The sequence below is a fragment of the Cyphomyrmex costatus genome, unplaced genomic scaffold (genome assembly GCF_001594065.2).
Source record: "Cyphomyrmex costatus isolate MS0001 unplaced genomic scaffold, Ccosl1.0 scaffold302, whole genome shotgun sequence".
Taxonomy (NCBI): domain Eukaryota; kingdom Metazoa; phylum Arthropoda; class Insecta; order Hymenoptera; family Formicidae; genus Cyphomyrmex; species Cyphomyrmex costatus.
In genome coordinates, this window is record NW_017277148.1 from 138,060 (window position 1) to 161,688 (window position 23,629).

The 23,629-nt window shown below is 31.9% G+C and overlaps 2 protein-coding genes across 2 annotated transcripts in view; one reads left to right on the forward strand and one right to left on the reverse strand.

Annotated features, from left to right (window-relative positions):
* Positions 1–5,732, reverse strand: LOC108775640 (UPF0183 protein CG7083). Its single transcript, XM_018542067.1, has 8 exons — positions 5,509–5,732; positions 4,045–4,127; positions 3,650–3,877; positions 3,325–3,534; positions 3,085–3,234; positions 1,953–2,117; positions 566–742; positions 1–486 (listed from the first exon to the last, which is right to left on the reverse strand). The coding sequence occupies exons 1-8, from the start codon at positions 5,570–5,572 to the stop codon at positions 289–291; spliced, it is 1,275 nt and encodes a 424-aa protein (XP_018397569.1). The 5' UTR covers positions 5,573–5,732; the 3' UTR covers positions 1–288.
* Positions 5,733–8,685: 2,953 nt separating this feature from the next.
* Bruce (BIR repeat containing ubiquitin-conjugating enzyme) overlaps positions 8,686–23,629 on the forward strand; it is a 31,839-nt gene continuing 16,895 nt past the window's right edge. The window contains exons 1-26 of the mRNA XM_018542093.1: positions 8,686–8,863; positions 9,871–10,190; positions 10,682–10,926; positions 11,096–11,439; positions 12,129–13,484; positions 13,623–13,797; positions 14,161–14,379; positions 14,795–15,215; positions 15,310–15,460; positions 15,691–15,841; positions 15,919–16,143; positions 16,225–16,479; positions 16,710–16,995; positions 17,074–17,229; positions 17,655–17,960; positions 19,058–19,354; positions 19,652–19,866; positions 19,976–20,132; positions 20,238–20,429; positions 20,623–20,843; positions 21,114–21,361; positions 21,646–21,821; positions 21,897–22,087; positions 22,191–22,332; positions 22,801–22,960; positions 23,143–23,521. Coding sequence (XP_018397595.1) covers positions 8,686–8,863; positions 9,871–10,190; positions 10,682–10,926; positions 11,096–11,439; positions 12,129–13,484; positions 13,623–13,797; positions 14,161–14,379; positions 14,795–15,215; positions 15,310–15,460; positions 15,691–15,841; positions 15,919–16,143; positions 16,225–16,479; positions 16,710–16,995; positions 17,074–17,229; positions 17,655–17,960; positions 19,058–19,354; positions 19,652–19,866; positions 19,976–20,132; positions 20,238–20,429; positions 20,623–20,843; positions 21,114–21,361; positions 21,646–21,821; positions 21,897–22,087; positions 22,191–22,332; positions 22,801–22,960; positions 23,143–23,521 — 7,166 coding nt within the window. The remainder of the gene's footprint in view (positions 8,864–9,870; positions 10,191–10,681; positions 10,927–11,095; positions 11,440–12,128; positions 13,485–13,622; positions 13,798–14,160; positions 14,380–14,794; positions 15,216–15,309; positions 15,461–15,690; positions 15,842–15,918; positions 16,144–16,224; positions 16,480–16,709; positions 16,996–17,073; positions 17,230–17,654; positions 17,961–19,057; positions 19,355–19,651; positions 19,867–19,975; positions 20,133–20,237; positions 20,430–20,622; positions 20,844–21,113; positions 21,362–21,645; positions 21,822–21,896; positions 22,088–22,190; positions 22,333–22,800; positions 22,961–23,142; positions 23,522–23,629) is intronic.

Here is a 23,629-nt window from a genome sequence, read left to right on the forward strand (position 1 = left end):
TATTTTTTGCACCTGAATTTTATATATATCTTATACGGTCATCGTTTAGTTGTCTTAATATTCACACTTTACGTAACACTTATTTATCATCCCTGTATTCTAAAATAATTGGTTATATATTAAAAAAGCTTCCCGATAGAGTGCTTTACACTTCGATATCGTCACATCCCGTTGTTTTTAATCGGTAAACTTAAAATCTCGTAAAGTTAGTTAAAAGTAATTTCTTGTCCTCAACTGTTCGTCATGAATCATGCTACGTAATGCTTTACATAGTATGAATTATCAACGTCACGCAGTTCTATATAAAGTTACACTTGCGATATGTTGATTCGCCATAACTTCTACAATCGCGTCCCGTATGCCGTAACAAAACGTACAGCCAAATGGGTTGGTTGTATTTGTCGAAGATGCACGATTCAGAACTACTGGTCGCACACTTGCTTTCAATTGCTCGCTCACTCTATCCCATTTTGTATAGGCAGTGATCTATGAGATAAAATTAAGATTCATTAGTATCGTTAACACATCATACATTAAATACGTGAGTAACTATTAAAGATCCTACTGTAACAGGAGATGGGGAAACGTCAATCAACTTTCCCGATTCCGTGGAATTATTTTCAGGGGGCAGAGTCAAAGAAAACTCACAACGGTGGTACATATTAAAGTTATAATGTCCTGGATAATTCGTGTGAAGTACAAACTTTTTTATACATTGGGTTTTAGCATTGAATAAGATATCCTGCAAAGAATCACACCAGTATAAGTAATAAGTGTGAAAAATGGAATCAATAGATAAAGAACTTATTCAAGAATGACGTGGCCTACAATTTCATGTAGAAGCATTGTACTGATCTATCTGCTAATTATTTGGTTAGATCTATTTATTAAATAGTATGGTGTAGCAAATTATTTTATAATTTCAATGTTGGTCCGGCTGTCCGTCCATTCAACTACACGTCTGCAAGACGTTTTCTCAAAAACGACTTAACTTTTTCAAATTCTGTTTTTGGCAATAGATACTCAAGGACTTTAATTTCAACCTTAACATATAATCTGATATTGATATGATAGCGATGTAATTTTGAATTTATTAAAGAGTTTCTCTACCCTCGCAAAAAAACGATAAATTCAAATTTCAAAATATCATTGTCAAACTTGTATTGAAATGGAGGAACGATACTCTGAAACGCAAACTTAGGTAAAATTATTTCTTATACATTGTGAATTTTCATTTTACTTTTTAATAAAACATTTTAGGACCTATATTTATATAATATTTTTTTTTATATAATGAAAGATAATAATAATTGACTCGTATGATTTAAAAATCGAGGAAAGTGTAATGTGTAAAGCCTAATCGAGTCTTGAAAACAAGATGTTAATGTTTACTATATTGTGTGAAATTTATATACTGCGTATGTAGTCCCCCCGCGACGCTGATGGATTTTCAGCATTGACGCATACATATTCACTACCGCAGTAATATCACTTTAGTTAAATTGAGAATCAATTTAACCACTTTTTGATGCCTATAGCATCCTATTAGATCTTAATAATATGTTGGAAGACATATATTAAAATTTAATAATAAATCAATAATTCAAACTCAGAGAAGCTGAGATTGTGAAGAATATCACGAGTTGGCGTTTCGTATTTTATTTCAACTCATAGAAAATACATTAAAGTTTGTATGGAAAATCCGGGGATACCTATATGTTTATAATCATAACATCTAGAACTTTTTTTATAGATAATTTAAAGAAAAGAAGACAAAGTGTATTTATATTGATTATCTCTTTTAGATATATTAATAATATTAATAATTTTAGATATATTAATAATAAGTAATATCTTTAGTGTTAATAATTTATCGTTAATAATTTGTACTGTTCCGATTCAACTGTAAAAATAAGCTCGTATCGTATCACCAGATGAAAGAATGTACTTACCAGACCTAAAGTAAAATAATTATAGAAAAAGTCTGACCGCCTTGTCTTGTCTCGTTTGTGCGCGTGTGGACTATGGATACGCATCTTATCCTCGGCTTTGTAGAATACTCTAGACGGTGCACCAAGCGCACTTAAAACGTCCTCGCATGTATCACCGAACAATACCTAAAATCGTATTAAATTATAACATCAGAAACAAAAAATTAAAAATTGCTTTTTCTTTACTTTATATGTTAGAGGAGAGCCTCGTGTATCACGAAAAAGAAGTTAATTTTGCCAATTTTTTGGTTTTAAGAAGCAATGCAATGGATCTTTTTAAAGATTCTTTATGTTTTATTATATATATTTTCAAATATAGAGAAAAAACATTTTTTGTTAAACATAATTAATTTTATAGAGCCTATAAATAAATATTGATACGGCCTCTTGAAGTTGTGAGTTGATGGAAGTTATTATGCCTTTCGTACTTAAAGCAAAAATATAAAATTTCTTAATTTTTTATATGAAATTATCTTATCAATGAATCAAGAAAATAAGAAAAAGATTAAAAATCGAAAAAATAGTATTTAAAAAAATTACGATTTCGACTAAAAAATTTGATTTTATTTATGCAAAAATAGTTTAAAATCTTTAGTATCGAAAAATAAAAATTATACATATTACCATAATTTCTGTTCTATATACTCCTGTAATAGACTGCATTAAAACTTTTTTCGTCAAATGCTAAATACATCTATTTAGCTTTAAGTTCCAATAGTGTACATTAGAGTTTAGCCATAAAAAAACAGATCTACGACGGGCGAAGGGTCTCCTACAAATTTCTGTGTGCAAGAAATGGACAGATTCCTTAAAACTTCATAATTCATTTTACGTAACTTTATAAATATTTTTTTTAAATATTTTTGATTAAAATATTTTCGTTTTTTTTCGAACTGGTTACCAGGCTCTCCCCTTAAAATAAGTTGAATTTTTTCGCATATTTTGTACTTGATGGAATAAATTGATCAAACAGAGATATTTAATTATTATAAATCACATGTTTGAGATCTCCACTTTATAATTTCTTAAACATTTAAATACTATATTATTTCTTAACTATATTATTTCTTAAAATATATTGATAAAGCGCAACCTCTTTGGTCAGACATCGCTTCTTCGGCTCCAACAATGCTCTCGTTCCAGAACTACCCTCCGTGAAAAGATGTAATCTAAGTCCTCGAGTACGTGCTTTGTCTCGAATGATATCAGCTTTCTCCAAGTACAAGTTATTATGGTAACAAACCTTTTTAAGAATGGATGTTAAAGTTACATTAAATGTTCAACATTTTAATTTATTTTTTAAGTAATGGCAAAAGTCGACAAATATAATTACAAGTGGTAAAGGTGGTGGCGGTGTCTTAGAACCATGTTCTTCGCCGCTACCACCGGCTAGAATATTTCCAACGTAAATCGCCGTTTTTGCAACTAAAGGAGAAGTTCCGTTAGGAAACTGTAATGAGCCTAATCCATGGGCATAACCAGGATGAAATTTTGAATCGATTGGAAAGTAAAACGACAGTCCTCGAAAATTCAATACGAACACCTACAATTTATCATTATAGAAATTATATATCATACATGTATCTTATAAATTTTAATTAACGATAAGCTTTCTATGGTTTTATATATGTGCTCACAAATTTTAGAGAGTTGCATACCTGTTTATCGCTGTCATAAACACCCGGGTGAGTCGCACCAAATGAATGTTCTATTTGCTCGATTGAAGGTAACACTTCCGGTGAATTGAATGGCAAGCCACAATATTTCAATTTTACTAATTTCATGTTATAAATCTCAATTATTTTAAGCCTTTGTACAACAGGATCAAATATAAGCCGAATGCCATCGTGAGGTAAATTTATTACTAGATCTACATCTAACGGATTCTGCGAACATGCATAATGCTGTATTTATTATTTGATTATGCTATTTAAATTTGATGTACGATACAATAGAAGTATCACTTGTTTATGCATTCAAAAAGTTTTAATCTATATGCATTATGCGTGTACATATAACATTCATACTAACACAGACGTTAAAGTATACGTACAGTGTCGCTATAAAGTACTTGCACTCCTCTTATAACTCCGACTTGAGACTGTATTATCGATACTGACTGAGAAAAGTGCATACCTGTAATGTAGCAAACTTAATATTCGGACCTTAAAATAAATTAATATACGTTTTTCTTTGGTATACCAAATAAAAGTTTATTTATACAAAACTATAAGTTGTTTGTAGCTGAACTAATATACATTCAAATTTAAAATAAAACAGAATTTTGTAAATAAAAATTTAAATGATATATTCAGTTGTGTTATGTATTAGTCTCCAATGATACACACACACACACACACACACGCAATATATATATATATGTGTATATATTGCTGTTTATATATTTAAAATTCAACAAAGAAAAGATAAAAAATTTTATTATAATATAACTACAGAAAATAAATATTAGATATAAGAGAATTTTCAAATTAGAAAAGATAGTTATCTATTTATAAAATAGATAAAACATTTTTTAATTACACAGAGACCAATGAAAAAATTAATTTGTATATAATTGGTTTTTATAAATAAAATAAATTACAAATAAGAAAAGTGTTCGATAATATAAGTCAATAAGATTTAAAAAATTGAAACTATTCTCAAAACAGATGATTGAGAAATGAATAAAAGTGAGAATAAAAAATGATAAATTAATACAAACGTAAAATAAGTTATTAGAATAATCTAATTTACATAAGATTGATTTTTACAAATAAAATAAACAAGGAAAAAAGTGATCAATAATACAAGTCATAATACTTATCTTATATCCATAAGACTGGAAAAATAAAACTATTTATTCTTAAAACAGTTAATTAAGAAATGAATAAAAATGAGGAAAAAAAATAAGAAATTAGTATAGATGTAGAATTGTAGAATAAATTGTCAATGTAATTTAATTTACACAAAATTAGTTATTCACAGATAGAATGAATTGCAAATAATAAAATGATTAAACAATAAGAACCAAATAAAGTTGGAAGAATAAAAATTATTTTCAAGGCAGATGACTGACAAACAGAAGAAATAAATAATAACGAGAATAAAGATTGATAAATGTAGAATAAGTTGCTTCTACTTCCAGCAAGATTTTTATTTAGCATTTGTTTATTTTTGTGAATTGTGTATTTATTTATTTAAAAAATCGTTATAAGCTGGCGTTATAATAAAAAAAAAGGAAAAAAAACACTCATATTTTCGTTCTCGCTTGTCGAAGTTTCACGTTCGGTTAGATAACAGAGATAATAGTGGAACGACGCATAAGGAAACAAGGACGAATCGTGCGTTACGCGAGACAAAGTCGACGGACTGTAATCGGTTGTTCTCGTCTCATATAACTCGATTCGATCGTGAAACTTTGACGAGGTAGAGGAGACTTGGTTTGCGTGTCGCGCAAATCATAACAACGCACGCTCGTCGGTCGTGAGCGTTTGCGCTTGCGTTTCGTCACACTTGCCCAAAATAAATTCCCATTGCTCGCATCCGAGGGACTTCTCGGGCACCACCTCGAGCTCCAGCATCTTGTCCCGTTCGTTTAGCTAGCCTCGTACAAAACAACGGAACAATGATGCGTCGCGGAGGAGAGCTGCGTCGTCTATTATCATAAGAACTGCGCTGCTCCTTTGTCCGTCCCCGTTCGATTGTTAATCACCAGATAGCCATATTGCTGTCACATCCCACAACAACAAACCTCGCTCACTATTTTCGCAGCGCTGCTGCGACGTCTACGGTTGGCAAACTGTCATCGAACAGCTGATATGTTGCCGCGGAGCATGAGGCATTCAGAAGAAGGGCCTTTCGCGAAAACGAGATGCGATTATGGCTGCGCTCCGTAACTTAAAGGTAATTATTACATAGGAGCGTCGGGTATTGGAAGCTTATTATTCGCTAAATACAGGTCACGTGATCAAACGTGACGAATGGCAAGCCACGACTTTTGACGTTCGACACTCCTATGTAAAAGTACCTTAAGGTATCTTTTCATGTTGACGCTTATTTTTAGCATCGAAACAGATCGTGTGATCAAAATTGATGCTTAATATTTATCAATTTTGACTACTTAGCTTAACCTCGGATCTATAATAGATGTTTTAAGCCTTAAGAAATTAACTAATTACAGTCGAATTCGAGGAGAATAATCGATTATGATTCGTCCATTTCTTATGGCTTAAGGTTTAAAACTCTATTGTAGATCCGGAGTAAAAGTGTAAACCGCATGTATAGATTATCGGTTAGTCCGAATCTACAATAGATGTTTTAAGCCTTAAATAAAATGCGAAGAGAATAATTAACTCCGATTCGTCTATTTCTTAAAATTACTACTATTGTATTTGCGGGCTTACAGTTATCGATTATCTATACAGTTATCGGTTCTATTTTAGCTATTCATGATGCAATGAGTGAGGAATATATAAATAAAATACATAAAAAAAACTAATCCAATCACATGTCTATCATAAGAACGTACGTAAAATACGATTGCATAATTTTCTTTATGCATATGTTTATGCAGTTATGCAAGTTGTGTAAATATACCCTAATTAGCAATCTCCTAATTAGCATACCATATTGAAGAAACATTTTTTAAATGTTTATATAATATTTTTACAAATATTTTACATTAAATAAATATTTAAAAAATGTTTCTTCAATATGGTATGTTAATTGGGCTGTAGTATGATTACGACTTTACAAAATATGACGTGTAATTAATTAAAGTTACAGCTTTTGACATGTTTATATTCATTGGGTGCATTCAGAACGACAACCGTTCACTGACCGCTCAATAAGCTCTTTTATCTAATTGGTTTATATTTTAGAATCTTACGGAATATACCAATCAGATAAAAGAGCTCACTAAGCTTTATAAATAAATTACTTGTAAACATCTTAGATAAGCTGAAAATAATTTTATTTTAAATTTATCTAGATAAAAGATGAAATTACAAGTTGTTCTATTTAGATAATATTTTAAGATAAGTAACATAGTTTTTAAGCAAAACAATTTAGAATATATAAAAAAACATTTTCATTTATAATATATAAATCATTATTTTTTCGAAACTGGAATATTTCAAATATTCCATATGACAAACTATTTCTGTAAATACATAAAATACATTACACACTCACACACTACACATCTGTCACCGGCCGCGCCCGCAAATTGCAGCTAATCTAGCTTGTGCATGCGCAGGAATCGGAAGATTCCATTATCAAAATTTTCATTCTTAACAGCTGATCAAATAACTTTCTCTCTCTGCCTAGATTCAAAATATTCCTTTTGCAGGGAATCGTGCTTTTACTACATAAAATATCGTCAATGATTTTGGATTTCTTCGATTGTCTGGTTTTTCCGTTGTCTCTTAAGAGAATAAACCCATAAATATAAAAGTGTTATAAGAACCATATTTCATGCGTATAAAAATATGAATTATTCTATTACGCGTAATGGCGACAAATTAATAAAATAACCATCAAGTGCTCAAAGTTACAGCTAAATTTAAATACCCCCAAGGAACACAGCATTGGTAAAAATATATATAACAAAAACAAAATTAAAATTCTACACTTGCTGTGGCTAAAATTAAAAACTCAAAATAAAACACTTCGCGTTCGCAATGTTCACGCATTCTCTTTTAAATCACTTGAATAATTAATAGGTGCAACAATTAGTGCTTCTAAAATGTTGTACATATACATATGATAACGAAGTGCCATTACATGCACGTTTTGAGCGTTGAATCCAGTTGAATCTGCGCAGATTATTGCGCATGAATCTGAATCTCCAGCAATAATTTTCTGTAAATTAAGAGAGGTTATGTTCTAATATATATCCTAAATTCCTAACATATAATACTAAAAATTTATATTTGTTACGTTACATAATGGCGGTATTCCGATTAGAGATGCTCACGCAATTAGAGGTTCCACACAATGAAAGAAACGGGGAAGAGAGAATAAAGAATAAAAATTCCAACCTATCAGAAATCATGTACTATGGAATACATATCTATTGTAGATCCGTAATTATCGTCCATTAGACTATAAAATAAGGATAGAAGTGCTGAAAGCATCCAAACCAAACGCAACTAATGTACAAGATTGCTTTATCAGCAATGTATGTATCAATACATGTCTGATGCATTAATGCATGTTAGTAAAATATTATTTAACAAGTCACGATATATGCTTTGACGCTCGACGCTCTCATATAAAAGGCATCTTAAGCCGCCTTTCAAGATATATTCCATATATATATTCCATAGATATATTTCCATATTCACACTTGCATAGCCGCATAAACATATGCAAGAAAATTATCCAATCGCATTTCTATTATAAAGATGCACGTAAAAGGTGTATTTGGATAATTTTCTTTATGCAGCTATGCAAGTTGTGTGAATACCTTTAAACTTTAAAGGATTCGGTCATTCGGTGTGAATCGTTCTGACAATCGAAACTCGAAATCCGCGGAGATCGATCGATTATGGAAGCGACGATAGTCGGCTACATTCAAGTGCGATCTGCTGACGTTCCATTCAAAGATGGCGTTGACGAGTGCGCCATGTTTCTCGTGATGTCTGAGCGTTAGAGAAAACTTTTTCAGAAAAGCGTGATCCGCATAAGCAAAATGGCTGATGATGACCCGTGGCTATTGAAGGAAGACGGTTGCTTGAACGTGGACACGGAGTGCAAGAGTATTATCTATCACGCCAATCTAAACGTTCTACTCATCACCACTGGCAGCGCACAAGTATACGTGTTCGATGTCAACTCCGGCGTGATCCTGCAGAGGAGTTCTCTGTCGGGTGAGCGTATGCGGCTTCTTCGTCGTGATCAATCACCGCGTAACACTCCGCCGGGCCGGCGTCGAGGAAACGGCAGATTTCCTCCCTCTCCCCTCCGACAGCGTCGTCCCTGTCGCCGTCGCGGCTGTCCGTCCGACGTTTGCGGAATACTGTGCAATAACGCGAGTCAAGGTCGCGTACGTTTTCCCGGAATCAGACGACACTACCTGATTGCCGTTGAAATTTTCCAACACCTGCCTCAAAACGACAAGCTTTGTCTCCACTCCAAAATCCAGAGTCAAGAAGATAATCTTACTGTTGCATTCCGGCCATGCTTTTCACGCCTTCCTGGATTTTGTCTTCGTTTCTTTGTTTCGCGAAAATTGCGTTTTTAATATGCGTGAAAGTAATACAGTGTGATTTAAAGAAATGGATTTATGATAGTCAGCATTGTGCAGTATTCTAATAACGTTTTTTTTGTTATCTTCTGAGAACTAATTCCATCAATTTTACAAATTGCTTTAGCATTTGACCTGATCCAATCATTAAAGATAACATTTTTTATGAAGGATATCTTTATTGTGATGTGATTGCAGTAAAGAAACATTTTTTCGTAAAAGTTCAAGAAATAAAAACATAGAGAATGTTTCTATATATTTTTAAACTCAAAATGTTTACATGATCTTTGCACAATTTTTCCAAGATCATGTGTTAATAAAATAGCAAGATATTAATATTGTATAAAATATATATTATCAAGTAAAATGTAAATGAAATGTTCAAACAATTTAATACGATTATGTGATATTAGCAAAAAATATTTAAACATTTAATATATAGTGTTTTATACAGTAATAAAAATAAAATCAATCAATTTATATTTTTGTATTAATGTTTTTTACAAATTTACATTGAGGTATATATTAATTCTTATATTAAAATATGTATTATTGAAAATAAAAGTGAAAAATATTATGTGAAATGTATAAGAAATTATATAATGTTTATGCTTATAATTGCAATTGTAGGTAAACCAAATGGGAAATTGCAAGGAATTTATTTATCAGATGGAATAGACAAAGTGCTGTATACAGATGGACGAGGGATTGGCATACGTAGTGATTACAATGGGGTCCTGCTATTAGATACAATTTTGCAAATCCCAGTTTCTAAAAGTGAGGATGTTATAAAATTAGAACTATTATTGTCGGAGGCGACAATATTGCTTCAATGCCTACAATGCGTAGAATTGCCAGGTGTAGAACATTTGCTGGAAGTGCTGCAAGAACTGTCAAGTAAAATTGTTACGGCACAAGCAAATCAGAAAAAGGGTATCAAAGCTCAAAAAGTAAGTTTATTATTTTGCACATAAAATACTAAATGTATAACACATTTTTTGCTGTAGTTATTTTAGATTATAGGTGATTATAGTGAGAATATAAAAGTAAATAAATTATTTTAAAGTTGAAACATATTTTTTAGTATATTTGTTAGATATTTATTTATTTAATCTATTTAGTATAAGAATAAAAAGTTAATATATTTTTTAATAATTTAATCTTTATAATATAGATAATTGTATTTTTTACTCAATTAATTTTAAGTAAGTTTTATTTTAGGAGATTCAATATAGAGTTGATTATATATAGATTTAAAATTCTAAATTTATGATAGCTAATATGATTATGGAAATTAATTAAAAATATAATTCATTACATTATATTAAACAAAGATCAAACAATTTACTAAATATATACGAATATTGTGCATACGGATTTAATATCAATATATCAATGCTAAATTTACTAAAATTGAAAATAATAAACATTTTAATTGCAGTGGAATACAATATGTTTGGAATTACCACATGGATCTTTAAAACTCGTCTGCTCTGGCTTAGTAATGGAATTAAAAAGGCAAAATCGGCATATAGCAGCACTGCCCATTGCCTCCGCGATCAATGAACGATTAAATGGCCTATTGCCTAGTCTTGCATTAGAAGGTGGTCCCACTGATAGAGCATTAATGTTTAGTGAAGCAGCACGTCGAAATACTTTTCCAAAATGGCCACATATGAATTACAAGTATGTAACGTATTATGTTGTTACTAGTGTCAATTTCTGTTGAAAGTAGATTATGACATAGTTGCTTTTATTTCACAACTTTTTTTTATATATTTCTGTATTCTCGTTTCTTGAAATAAATGTAATTGCTGACTTATCAGGCAAAATTATAACAGAATAAATATTTTAGATGGGCCTTACCTGATCAAATGGCCCAGGCTGGTTTCTATCATGAACCAAATGCTACAGGAGATGATAGAGCAATGTGTTTCACTTGTAACGTGTGCTTGGTATGTTGGGAGCCTACTGATGAGCCGTGGTCAGAACATGAGAGGCATTCGCCTGCATGTCCGTTTGTTAAGGGTGAATACACACAAAATGTTCCATTGTCCGTGACTCTTGCAACAGCTCCCGCTCGTGAGGCAGGCGATACGGTGGACGTTATAGGTACTACTAATGTCACAGGCCTCGCGGCTACAGCCTCTTCCAGTGGTTTTGTAAATATTTGGAATATAACGAATCAATTGAAGGTAAGTTATTCGAGGGTTTGCATTATCAATACTATACAAAATTTGCAAATATCTTTTCTACAATTTAGCTCAAGAGTATTAAATATTTATACTTTTTTTTTATATTTATCTAGAGGTTTATTTTTTTTATAGCTGAATTTCTGTACACTTTTTGTATTTAAAGTGAAAAAAGTACATGATTGAAATTTGATGATAGCAAAAAGAAAATTGTTATAATACAGAAATAAAAAATAAATCCTGGAATTCTTTGACTAATATTATTTATTTATTATTATCAGTATTGTAAGTTTAAAGTGTTCTTTAAATAAAAGATAATTTACAGTAAATATCATAAATTAATTTTTGAGCTAAAATGTTAAATAATGATTAATAAAATTCTTAATACCTTTGGCCAAAACTGTACATTTACAAGTTATTTAAAAAATTAAGCTTGACATTTTTATATGTATGTTATGACTTTTATTTTTATTAAAAGTAATATAATTTTTTATATTTTTTAAAATAATATACTTATTGTTATTTTGCAGAGAGAAGTATCATTTTATATATCACCCTTGGATCAAGAAATAAACAATAAGGAATCGATACAGTTTTGCGCTGCGAGAAATTTAACACCTCCGTATTTAACAAATTTAGGCTCAGATTCGGATCCACTTTCGGAATACAAGCCATCGTCGTTCTATAAAGTGCAAGTTACAGCGCTTTCAGTAGTGGGATCTCCAGTAACTCTGAGAGAAGAAGCAAAAAGCACCAACTCTTCATCGTCCATAAATATCGAGACGATAGAGCATAAGATTCGACCGTGCTTAGTGTGCGGGGTTACAGTGACAGTTAACAATCCTTCGCAATTAAGAACTTTAGAGAACGTGTGGGCTGCCTCGAGCGATCTAGCGAGCTCGTCATCGTTAGTTCGTGCAATGAACAGTGTAAATAGTGCTGCCAGTGATACTCTAGATATAATGAAGGTAGCGGGTGATAGGTACATATCGTCGAGGTTGCATTATTTAGTACTGTATGACTTTCATCATAAGGCTGCAACGGCGCAGCCCATCAAGGAAGACAATTCTAAAGAATCAAAGACTAAGAAGACTTTATCTGGGACAGGAACCAGCGCCAGTTCGAACGGTGGACGCCAAGAGAGCTTATATCAGGAGCTCTTTCTTGGTAAATTTTTGTATGAAGTGCCAGTTATTGAAGATGTAGATTCGGATATGGTAGTTGGTCCGCATTACGACGGTATCTTTCCGACCACCAATTTAACCGCCTCTTCCTCCAACGGCATTTACTCGAGTCCTATCGGTATTCCTTTTGGTCCAACTCCAACGACGTCAACTCCCTATGATTCCAATTTCCCTCCTATTAATGGTTCGACCCATTTTGCATCGACATCTGACTTGACAACGATAAACAAAAAGAGCTTAGATCTTATAAAGATTTCCAAGGCGGAACCGGTGGTCGTCAAAACGTTGGCGATAAACGCACCGGACTCTCTCCGCATTACGTACATAACTACATCCAAGGACAGAAGATACCTATATGTCGCGATGTGTCCCGCGGTGGATAACGCTTCCGTCGAATCTTCTTCGTCAAATACCAATCAGATGGATGTTGACGACGAAAACGACTTCTTCCCACAGAAAAGTTATATGTACTGGGACCATAATGATAGCCAGTCCAGCAAATTGATAAATGGTGAAATCCATAGTAACGAAAGCAACGCAAATGCCATGTTGTTCCTATACGCTTTAGATTTCACAGGCCCGGTAGTAAAAGTGGCATCAGAGCCGCTAGTGAAGCGAGAGTTACCTTTGGAACAGGCGCCAATAGAACACGTACTCCTTCCACTTCAAGAAAAACAAAAGTGCACGTCGTTTTCTACTAACTCTAGTACCAATTCCACTAGTAATTCAGCCACTCAGGAACCTGCCGGACAAGTTGCTCTTGTATGTAAAGACGGTGTGGTCAGATTATTAAACTTAAGTACACTGAAGACTGTAACGGAGGCAAGATTAGATGGAAAGAAATTCATCTCTGCTACTTATTGTAACAGTAAGTGTGTCCTTTTAAAAATATTTTCAAAAGAAAAACAAACGGGAGATTAATTTGGGATGTTTAAATGGAAGATTAATTTGGAATATATGTGGAGATTGTGTTGAGAATTTGTGTTAAGACTGATGATTTTTTCAGGTTTAGAAAGGTTGTGTGTGTGCACGAGCGATGGCACATTGCATTTCTTTATTACAGCAGAGGAAGAGGATTCAGCAGAAGAGAAAGACGATGTTGACGATGTGAATATGGGTAGTGAGGGAAGTTGTACTTGTGAAAATATAGCTCCTAGTACGTCAACGTCGTCGATTTGTTAGTAAGTTTCATGCAATAAATTTTTGTTTTGAATTTGTAATAGTCGAATTTGTAATAGTTTAATATTAGAACTGCCGAAGATTCCAATTTGATAATTTTCTATCCTTGTTTCTTTGTTACAAAGGAATTATTTTGATATTATTTGTATTATTAGAATTATTTGTATTATATTCACATTTTTAATATTTTGTACTGCATGTTTAACAAAAAAAAATTGAATAATTGACGGAATCAAAACGATATTGTCAACAATTGTGATGTTAATGGCGTTACAATTTTTAATAACATTATTTATAAAATACTGTAAGAGCATATTCCGTTAATATTTATATTTATTAATTTTTTAATATTTTATACGTTTTAGCGATGAGCTATTAGCACATAAATCAAATTTCTCGTACTGGGACTTAGGGCTGTTATACGAACTTACACGATTTAGTCGACATTCCCCTGCATATAGTGCGACCGTCCCTCCGTGTTGGAATGAAATGATGCAAGCTCAGAGACAAAGACGTCATCCACAGCATCTTCATCAATCAGAAGATCAGCATCATACGAGAACATGGCGGTTACAAAGTGATGCGTAAGGAAATAAATATAAATGTTTTAACAGATACGATGAATATCTCAGAAAAACTATATTCCTGTCTTTTAATTGCGGATTTTCTAAATTATTAAATTATCTGTATGTTTATTTAATATTTTTTTATATTTATATATATATATTTTTTTAAATATTTTTAATATTAATTTCTATTTATCCTTTTATCGTTTTTATTTTTTATGTTCTTTTTTAATATAAATATTTTAGTGATTTAAAGGCTATCTTACAGTGTGTGATAAATGAAACTATTTATATTAAAATTAAAAAATTTGTAAATAAAATAGTACGTTATATTTTTTGATAAGAAAAGATTGATGTATGAAATTGTACAAAGAATATGTGATTAAAAAGAAGATACATTATAAAGTTGTAACACGTTTGTATGTTATGTTAGGACTACTTGGGATGAACACGTGTTCGAGCTTACTTTACCCCGAAGCGCAGCAGGAAGTATAGGACACGTTGATGTCCGATTTACTTTGCACCCATTCTATCAAGAGTTACCGAATATTCAAGTTACTTTGTTGAAGCAAAATATAAAGAGGATCGGTCATCAGAAGATACCAACCACCCCTGTAGACGAAAGAATTGAGTTTAACATAGGAACCGAACAAAAGAGCGAAAATCCAGTTATCACAGAGGAATATCAACGCCAGCATAATACCGAAATCCTCTGTGGTCCTATCGATTTACATCGTTGCGTAGACCTGTCTTGTCATATGGGTTGTGTAACGTTGACAAGTCCGAAATTGTTTCGCTCGAAAGCTAGGACGTTACTTGTTCATATCAAAGCTTTAGTAGATCAAAAAGATGGAGTGAGTAATGTACTTGTTAATCTTTTAGTATGTTATGTTTCTTTATACACGATAGAATCTGTGTTTCATTAAAGTATTTTTTTCTACTTTCAAGACGTCTGCCAAATCTAAAACAAATTTAGCAGAAAGTAAACCACCCACTTGTAAAAAGCTGAAGATATTTGAAGTACGTCCGCTTGTGCCCCCTAATACTGGAGAGCGATTTGACGAGGGTGCAAATAGCAAGAAGTTAGGGTGCTATGTTGGTAAATATAATCAGAAAATTTATTAATATAATAAACGCTTTAAAATAAATTTACTATATATATATGAAATATTTTGTACTAAATAATTTTACAAATATATTTTTATATTTTTTTTATATGTGCGATAATTTTGTCACCAGATTTTCAATATAATTTATAAGAAAATAATTATTGTTTTTGCATTGATAATTTTACACATTTGAAAACTATACACTTGTTTTTTATTTAAGGGTGCAATTGGATTTACGAGATCTCAATCACAGTGAGATCAGTAAATCCTACCAGCATGCCCGACGAAAGAATGCAAAGATGTGCTATGTTAGAATCCAAAACTTTTGTCGATAATCTTTTAAATGTCGCATGCTTACAAGTACCTGTCGAGTAAGTAATAAGAATAATAGAAATTTAACAATGTTTAAACTTATGAAAATTAACACTCTAAATAAATGCGTTCACAGCTCTCCCGTCGTACAATCTATAGCTCTTGACATTTTAATATGGGTAGCCTCAATAAGATTAACGAGATTGCGCAGCGTTCAGAACAATGCCGAGATTAAAGCTCTTCAATTGGAGACGATACGTTCTGTGCAAGGACGACTATCCAACTTATTACGAACATGTCTCTTGCATGCTGGCCGAAGTATAGCGCACAAATGCGTTAAATTAATTATTCTTTGCAGCGGGTGAGTGATTATTTGAAATGAAATTGACACCGCTAATTATGTAAAAAATTTACGAACAGAAAAAATGATTGTCCTTTTTAGGGGATTTTGTAACATAGAGGATTCATCGGCTCAAACTTTTGACGAGGCCATGGTTGCTGTATTGATCAACTTGTTGCCATCGATAATAGAAGTTCACTGGGCTGGTTCACTGAGATGGCTCCAATTACTCATTACTAGATTTTTGCCATTAGATAAAAATTACAATATTGCACATCAGTGTGTTACCTTGATGCAACAGATAACCACTGAAGTATCTAATAGAGTGAATCCATATCATTTGCTGCTCGCAACAAGGTTGTGTATTTCTCAATTGTTTTCTTATACCCTTATAGAAATCTATAAGTATTAAATTGGTTAGTGATTAATTTTTTTGAGTATTAAAAGGGCATTAACAACAGTGCTTTTAATACTCCAAATAATTAATGATTTTAATCAATTTAATATATATATTTTAATATTAAATTTTTTAAGGATAATTTCTATATTTTTTCGTTATAATCTTAACGAATACATTTTTTCTCCAGATTTGGTCTATATAATACGCCTTTTGAAACGGAACTTTTCGACTTAGAACCACCAATGTTACCAAAGTTTAGTTCAATTCCCGTGACGTTTGCGTCTGTTGTAACTGGTGAGCAAACAGGCCCTCCTATCGCTTCGTCGAGTGCTATATACTCGTCTAAGATATCGCAAGATTCTATTGATTTGAGAGACCTACTCACACTGCCTACACATCCCGCTAGTGAATTTGTAATATCCAGCAAGTTGAAGGCATTGTGCACTAATCAGAATATGAAAGGTCTTCTCGAGGTAATATTATATAATAAACAAGATAATTGTACATCGATTGTATTCTATATTATTTATGATATTTGAATGTTGATTTAGGTTGAACCTCTTCATTTTACCTGTCATGCTGCCTCCGACGGCACAAAGATGGAAAAGATCGATCCTGGTACAATTACAATTAATATTGGACCTTTGTATGATAGTGTAGCGACAAGCAACAATGGTGTGCCTGATATTAAAATACATCACACATATGTAAGTATTCCCTATATGCATTTAAATCTATAAAGAGTTGTGGGTGGTACATCTTATTTTAATGAAACAATGTGTGAGTTATTTCTATGTGTAAGAGCAAACACATAAATTGAATCATTACTTTGTTTAAAAGCGATGCGTTATCAATAATAATAATAATAATAATATAATTATTTCGTGCAAATGTGACTTTAGGTTATGGACAATAAACTCGAGCAGACTCGAGCACAATTGTAAAATATATACCATCTATGTACGAAATAATGCGTCAAATTAATTCTCAGCATTTGTAGAGTAGGCAAGGCGAATTACATTTTTTCGCAATTAACGATGGCTGTGTTCAGACTGTTCAGTCATAAAATGGCATATACAATATAGATGTTAGAGTAGTTGAATTTTAATTTAGATAGAAATATTAATTGTAGAACGTGGATGCTGGATCGCTAGGACCACATGTTCAAGCTAAATCGACAGCTACATTAAGCGATCTGCTTAGTATGTATACAGGAAGAGTGTTAAAGAAGCCGTCTGCGCAACTATTGCTCACACCCGATGAACAATCGGATTATGATGAGGCTAATGAAATGTCTGGTGACAACCAGACTTGGCATAGCACGCAAAATAATATGCCTAGTTCACACATATTAAGTTCCATTATAACAAAAGAAAAGTCATGTGTACAAAGTATCAATACTGCTGTAAACAAAGTTGAGGAGGGCAATCCTAAAAAGGTAGATTACATAGACAAAGACACACGCACCATACTTATTTTTTCTATTTTTTTTTTGTAAATTCTTGTTTCTAAGTTCAGTGATACACTATCCTTTTATCGTTCAATCGCTTTGTTAATATGCTGATTATAATAGAGACACTCGTTCGCTAAAAGTTTTTTATCTGTCAAATGCAGCTGAGGGTGCTAAATGCAAGTTGCATGTGTTACACGGAATTTATTATGTAATTAATTAATTATGTATTCGATGTTAATATTATCCTTGCATATAATTACTGCATATATTATTTTTCGTACGTTCACGGGTTTTTTTTATTACCATTTTTTAAATTTTAAGTTATTCACAGCAAAGAACTAGCTATCTTAATTAGTTTTATATTAAAACCATTATTTATACAATTTCCATTTTTTACGTGCAGCTGACACAGTTTATTCTTTTTTTATATATTCGCTTTACTATTTGATGCAGTTATAGGACTAATTATAGTCTATTTAATGTATCGAGTATCTCATCTTATTTTTTATGTATTTTCTTGTATTACACGAAAATCGTGCGTAATGAGAATTTTGCAACAGACTTATTTTTCTGTACACATAAATCAACAGATCTACAAATGTGCATATTCAGATAATTACAAAATTGTGTTTAGTTATGTTTCAACTTATAATTCAATTGTTTGAAGTGTCCCATAATTGGCGACCTCAATATAATGACATATTCTATAATTAATGTAGATTGGATATTATTCATTAACGTTCTAACAAAGAAATATGCGCTCAAAATTAATTGAAAATATAATTTTGTACTTATAATCAATTTTAATTTGCAGAGAGACTTTTATTTGCTTACAATTTGAAAATATTACAATATAAAAATTGTCATTAAAATTATGATCGCAAATTGTCGGACATTACGATGTAATTTTTTATGTGTTTCAGTATGTATCCAAAATACAATTGCCTATCCACAGTAATAATCGCCGCAATGAATAAAATAGCATTCTGCTTTTTTATATTTTTGTCACATTGCGTTTGAAAAGTGTGTAAATTAAAAAAATAATTATTTCATTAGCGATTAATAAAGTATGTATATTGCAGCGAGAAGATATTACATTCCCATGGGGGAGGTTATTATGCTTGCCACCTCAGCAAGCATTAGTCGTCGAACGGATGCATTCGGGAGCTCGTCGATTCGTTATTTTAGATTTCGGATCACCCGTATTACTGACCGATTTGATGATACCTTCGTGCAATGATCTGGTATCGTTATCCATAGATATCTGGACTAAAAGCGAAGAAATAGACGGCACACGTCTTATCGTCGCAGGTGATATTGGAGGTAGGCCGTTGATCGTCTGCGATCTTCAGCCGCCACCTGTGTGTAGATATCTGAAGGTAAAATATGTAATACATTAATAATTATATATATAGATCTTTACCTTAGTTATTTCTTTTCGCCTCAAATAATGTTCATAAATCTCTTTTTGATTATATTTGCTTTATTCTTCAAGTGTTTAATATCTCTGAAACATCTTACAGTTAAAGTTGAAGTCACGATTTTGTGTATACAATATATTTTTAATTATTTATTTAATTTTTCTTTTTATATTAATCAGCTTGTCTTCCTTTTACTTCTATAATAATATAAATATGAATTTTCTCTGTAAATTAATTATTTTATATGATTGGTAGATTACTACAATAGGACGCTATGGAATGTCCACAACTACGTGTAAAATACCATTAGGAATGTTTTATGGACATATGGTAGTTTTGCCTGGCGAAGATTATTCAGAAACAAATGATGCTTCATCATTTGATGCTGATATTTTTGATTCTTCTTTACAAGCTACCATTGATACACAATGTAATATATTATCGGCTTTAGCAGAAGATGTACAATGCAGGTATTGCATATAAGATAGAATAAAAAAATGATTTCATGAAAATAATGAGTATATATATGCGCATGTGTTTTCTGTTAAAATGTATAGAAATATTTTTTTTTATTTTCAGATTTAGTTTAGCAACTGAAAGACTAAAAACTTTGTTGGATCCATTATTGTGTTCGGAAACTCCTAATGTTATGCATATGCAAAATTATCTATGTTATAATAAGATATCTAATGAAAGTAAGGAACAGCCATCGGCGAAAATAATGTCGACATACCAAGTGAGTTATGATTATGAATTGTTATTTTTGGGTTGACTCAAGTTTACTATTTTATATAATTTTAATACATCTTAACACACTTATTGATTTATCATATTGTTATAGGAATGTATTATGTTCCAACATCAATTAAATGTCGTACGGAGTGTCTGGCGACGTCTCGAGTGGTGGAGAGGTTTGCGGAATGTGCCAACAACATCTTTCGCGAACGCACCCAGCGATAAATTACGAGTTCTTGAAGAGACTCTTCTTGATATTCTATTATATATCGTGTACGAAATTGGCCCATTACCTAGTGTATGTATATTACAGATATTAAATACAAAATTATATGATAAACTGTCAAAATGATAAAAATCCAATATCAGATATCTCTCAAAAGCCACGATCACTTGTGCTGCGTTTTTGACGTATCTGATATTAGCACGACATTTGGTTTCATTACTTTATACGTGTGACAAGATCTGTATATGACGTGTTTTTCAAACAGATATACCGACCAACGTCATTATGTGAAGTTTTCACTCCAACAATTTGTGAGAAATTTTTTCATTCGATGTGCGTTGTAACGCCAGCCCCACGTTTGCAACTTCAAGCTGCTGCGCTCTTAGCTGGCATGGCAGGGCATCAACCATGGTGGGGCAACTTCTTATCTAATACCCTTATAAATCTTTATTCGTCGGCGTCTACATATATTTTCCCACAAGATAGGTGAGGCTTTATATTTATTTAAATATATTTATATTTAAATATATTTTTTAAATCAATATAAAAATATTTATTGTTTTACGCATTACTTGTGAATATTATACATATAAATATAAAGCAATAAGATATACAAATTTGAAGATAATTTAAAGAAAGGTCGCTTCTTGTTTTATTAATTTATGATTGTTTTATATGTGATTTATAAAATATGAATTAATATTTAAATATAATTTTATAAAATGCATATCTTTTATAATTAAATTTTGTTTTTAGGGTGTTTATTTTATTAACATTCCTTGGACGAAAATCATTAATAGCCGGGGGAAATAAATCTTCAGTTATTGAAGCCATGGTTCGTACGTTGGGTAAATTATTGGCTCCTCTTACAAATGTGCCAGCCAATTCTAATCGACTGGATATCACCTTAATAGGCTGGGTATTATTATTTTTGTCGGTATGCTTAGACACCATCGCACCACCGCCTTGTTTTGAGGACAATCACGAGAAAACTAGAGAGCAAGGTATTTAATATATAGCGTGTTTATGCACAAAATTTTTACAGTATTTTTTTCATGATTGTCAATACATTTTAAAAATATGCTAGAAAATTAATTAATAAAAGGAAAGCAGTTCTACATACGTATGCAAAAATATTTTTAAAACAAATCAGTACTTTAGTGCACTCTAAAAAGAAAATAAAATGTTTTTTTATTATAACGTTTTTGTATATATAACGTTTTATAATAACGTATATATATACGTTTTGTATATATAAGGTATATATGTAACGTTTTTCATTTGGAAGGTTTATTTTCCCGTTGGGAGTTTATTCAAGGAGAATCGGCCATGCAAAGGAGATATGTAAATGCTAACCGATCGTCAGCATCTCGTAGTTACCGTAAAAGATTACAAAAGCGATTATTGCATCATAAACAGCAACTTCATGAATTGGAACAAGCGAAAAAATCTGCAGCGTCTAAAGTATGTATATAATGTTAAGCGATTATTTTTATTTATAAAATAACCATTAAATTAAAAAATATATATATAATTTAGGGATTGATGACTCTTTCATCTGACGCCGCTACATTGTACAATAAAGTGGAAGCAACCTTGAAGGTTCAAGAACGTTATTTCAAGAAGACACTAAAGCAACATTCCGCAAAACATTACAAGGATATTCTTAAGAGAAACGAGTCGCTGCTTCGCAGTCCGTGTTGCAGTCAAACACGACAATCCAGTACCAGGTTGGTATACGAATTTTGTTATGTATGATTTTTAAGATATGATTTAATGTAACTCGAAAAAAATTTTTTTATTATTTATATATTATTACATGCATATTTACAGCAAATCCGATGTCATGGATTTAGAAATCGAGTATAGTGTGACAAACTTATCTCATCAGAATGTTTTACCAGTGGCTCGCGGTCTTATTGCGCTTATTTTACACAATTCGCATAATGTGGATATGTTTCTGTTAGCTTGCAAGGTAAGATCTAAGTTTGAAAAGACACAAACTATATCAATATGCATGGATTCTTGTCAGACTCATATATTGTAAGATTTCATTTATTTAAAATTCACTTTAACTTGATAAAAAGAAAGTCGAGTTTTGTTATTCGCGAAATTTTCTTTCTCAAAATGCACAAAATTACATTGTTATTATATATAAATATTTTCAAAATACTATAGTTTGGCTTGGAAAAAAGAAACCTTATTTTGTATAAATTTGTAAAGTTCTATATATATTATTTTTTGTTTTTACAATCAGATTTGTAATTTATAAATCTAATATGTTATAAAATACGCAAAAGGAAACCAATTTTACACAGATTATGGGACATGACTCTTCTGTTCTCTTTTAACGATATTTATACAGATAAAGCAATTGGATCTACAATATCTACATGGCTTCGTATTTATATCTATAATTATGTTTTTGAATTATCGTACATAGGTAGTCGCTAGGCTAGTAGTATCTACACGTCCCGCAATAGGCTTATGCGAGCTTATGACCGAAGAACAACTCTTGAAATTAATCAGATTGGCAACGGACACGTCCGACGCTGCTTGGTCGTCGCATGCTGTTTCTTGTCTTCTAATGGATCTACTAGAAGGTGATTATAATTTATATTATAATGTCTTTATTACGAGAAAATAATGATAAATAATTCATAATACTTCGTTTACACAATAAATCTTTAAAGTATTAGAAAATTTGCTATCTTTTTCTTAAAATAAAATAGTCAATTCTAGCGATTAAAGTACAAAATAAATAGATAAATTCTTTGGTTTACAGGAGGACGATTGTATCCTAAAGCATGTACTTCTACACATGAAGGTAGTCCGTCCGAAGAGATTTTGGAGACTCTGGGAAGTCATACGGACGAAAGTCGTACGGAGGAGGATTCAACTAACGTCGCTAGTACTAGTGCACCTTCTACTGCCACATTAGGTGAAGGGTTTGCTGAAGGCGATGCAGACGAGGATGTGCAAGATAATATTGTGGTAACTTCAACCACTCCTGGTACGTCAAAATCCAATGGTTACCTACCATCTCTTTTGGAATCGGACGATAGCGAATTGGAAGACTTCCTGGACGACATATTGGAACGTGGCAGAAATATGTTGAAGAAAGATAGCACAGTATCGAAAATTTTAGCTTCTGCCATTGCTGGGTATCTTATCTTCTTATATTCTATATTCTATATTAAAAAAAAAATTTACACACACACACACACACACACACACACACACACACACACACACACACACACACACACACA

What these genes read in the sequence shown, in the direction of transcription:
- LOC108775640 (XM_018542067.1), bottom strand. Translation starts at nt 5,572, where the DNA reads ATGCTGGAGCTCGAGGTGGTGCCCGAGAAGTCCCTCGGATGCGAGCAA. An exon ending in AAGTACTTTATAGCGACACT is followed by an intron (nt 3,878 to 4,044) that starts GTACGTATACTT and finishes GCATGTTCGCAG; the next exon opens with AATCCGTTAGATGTAGATCT. An exon ending in ATTATTTTACTTTAGGTCTG is followed by an intron (nt 743 to 1,952) that starts GTAAGTACATTC and finishes GATTCTTTGCAG; the next exon opens with GATATCTTATTCAATGCTAA.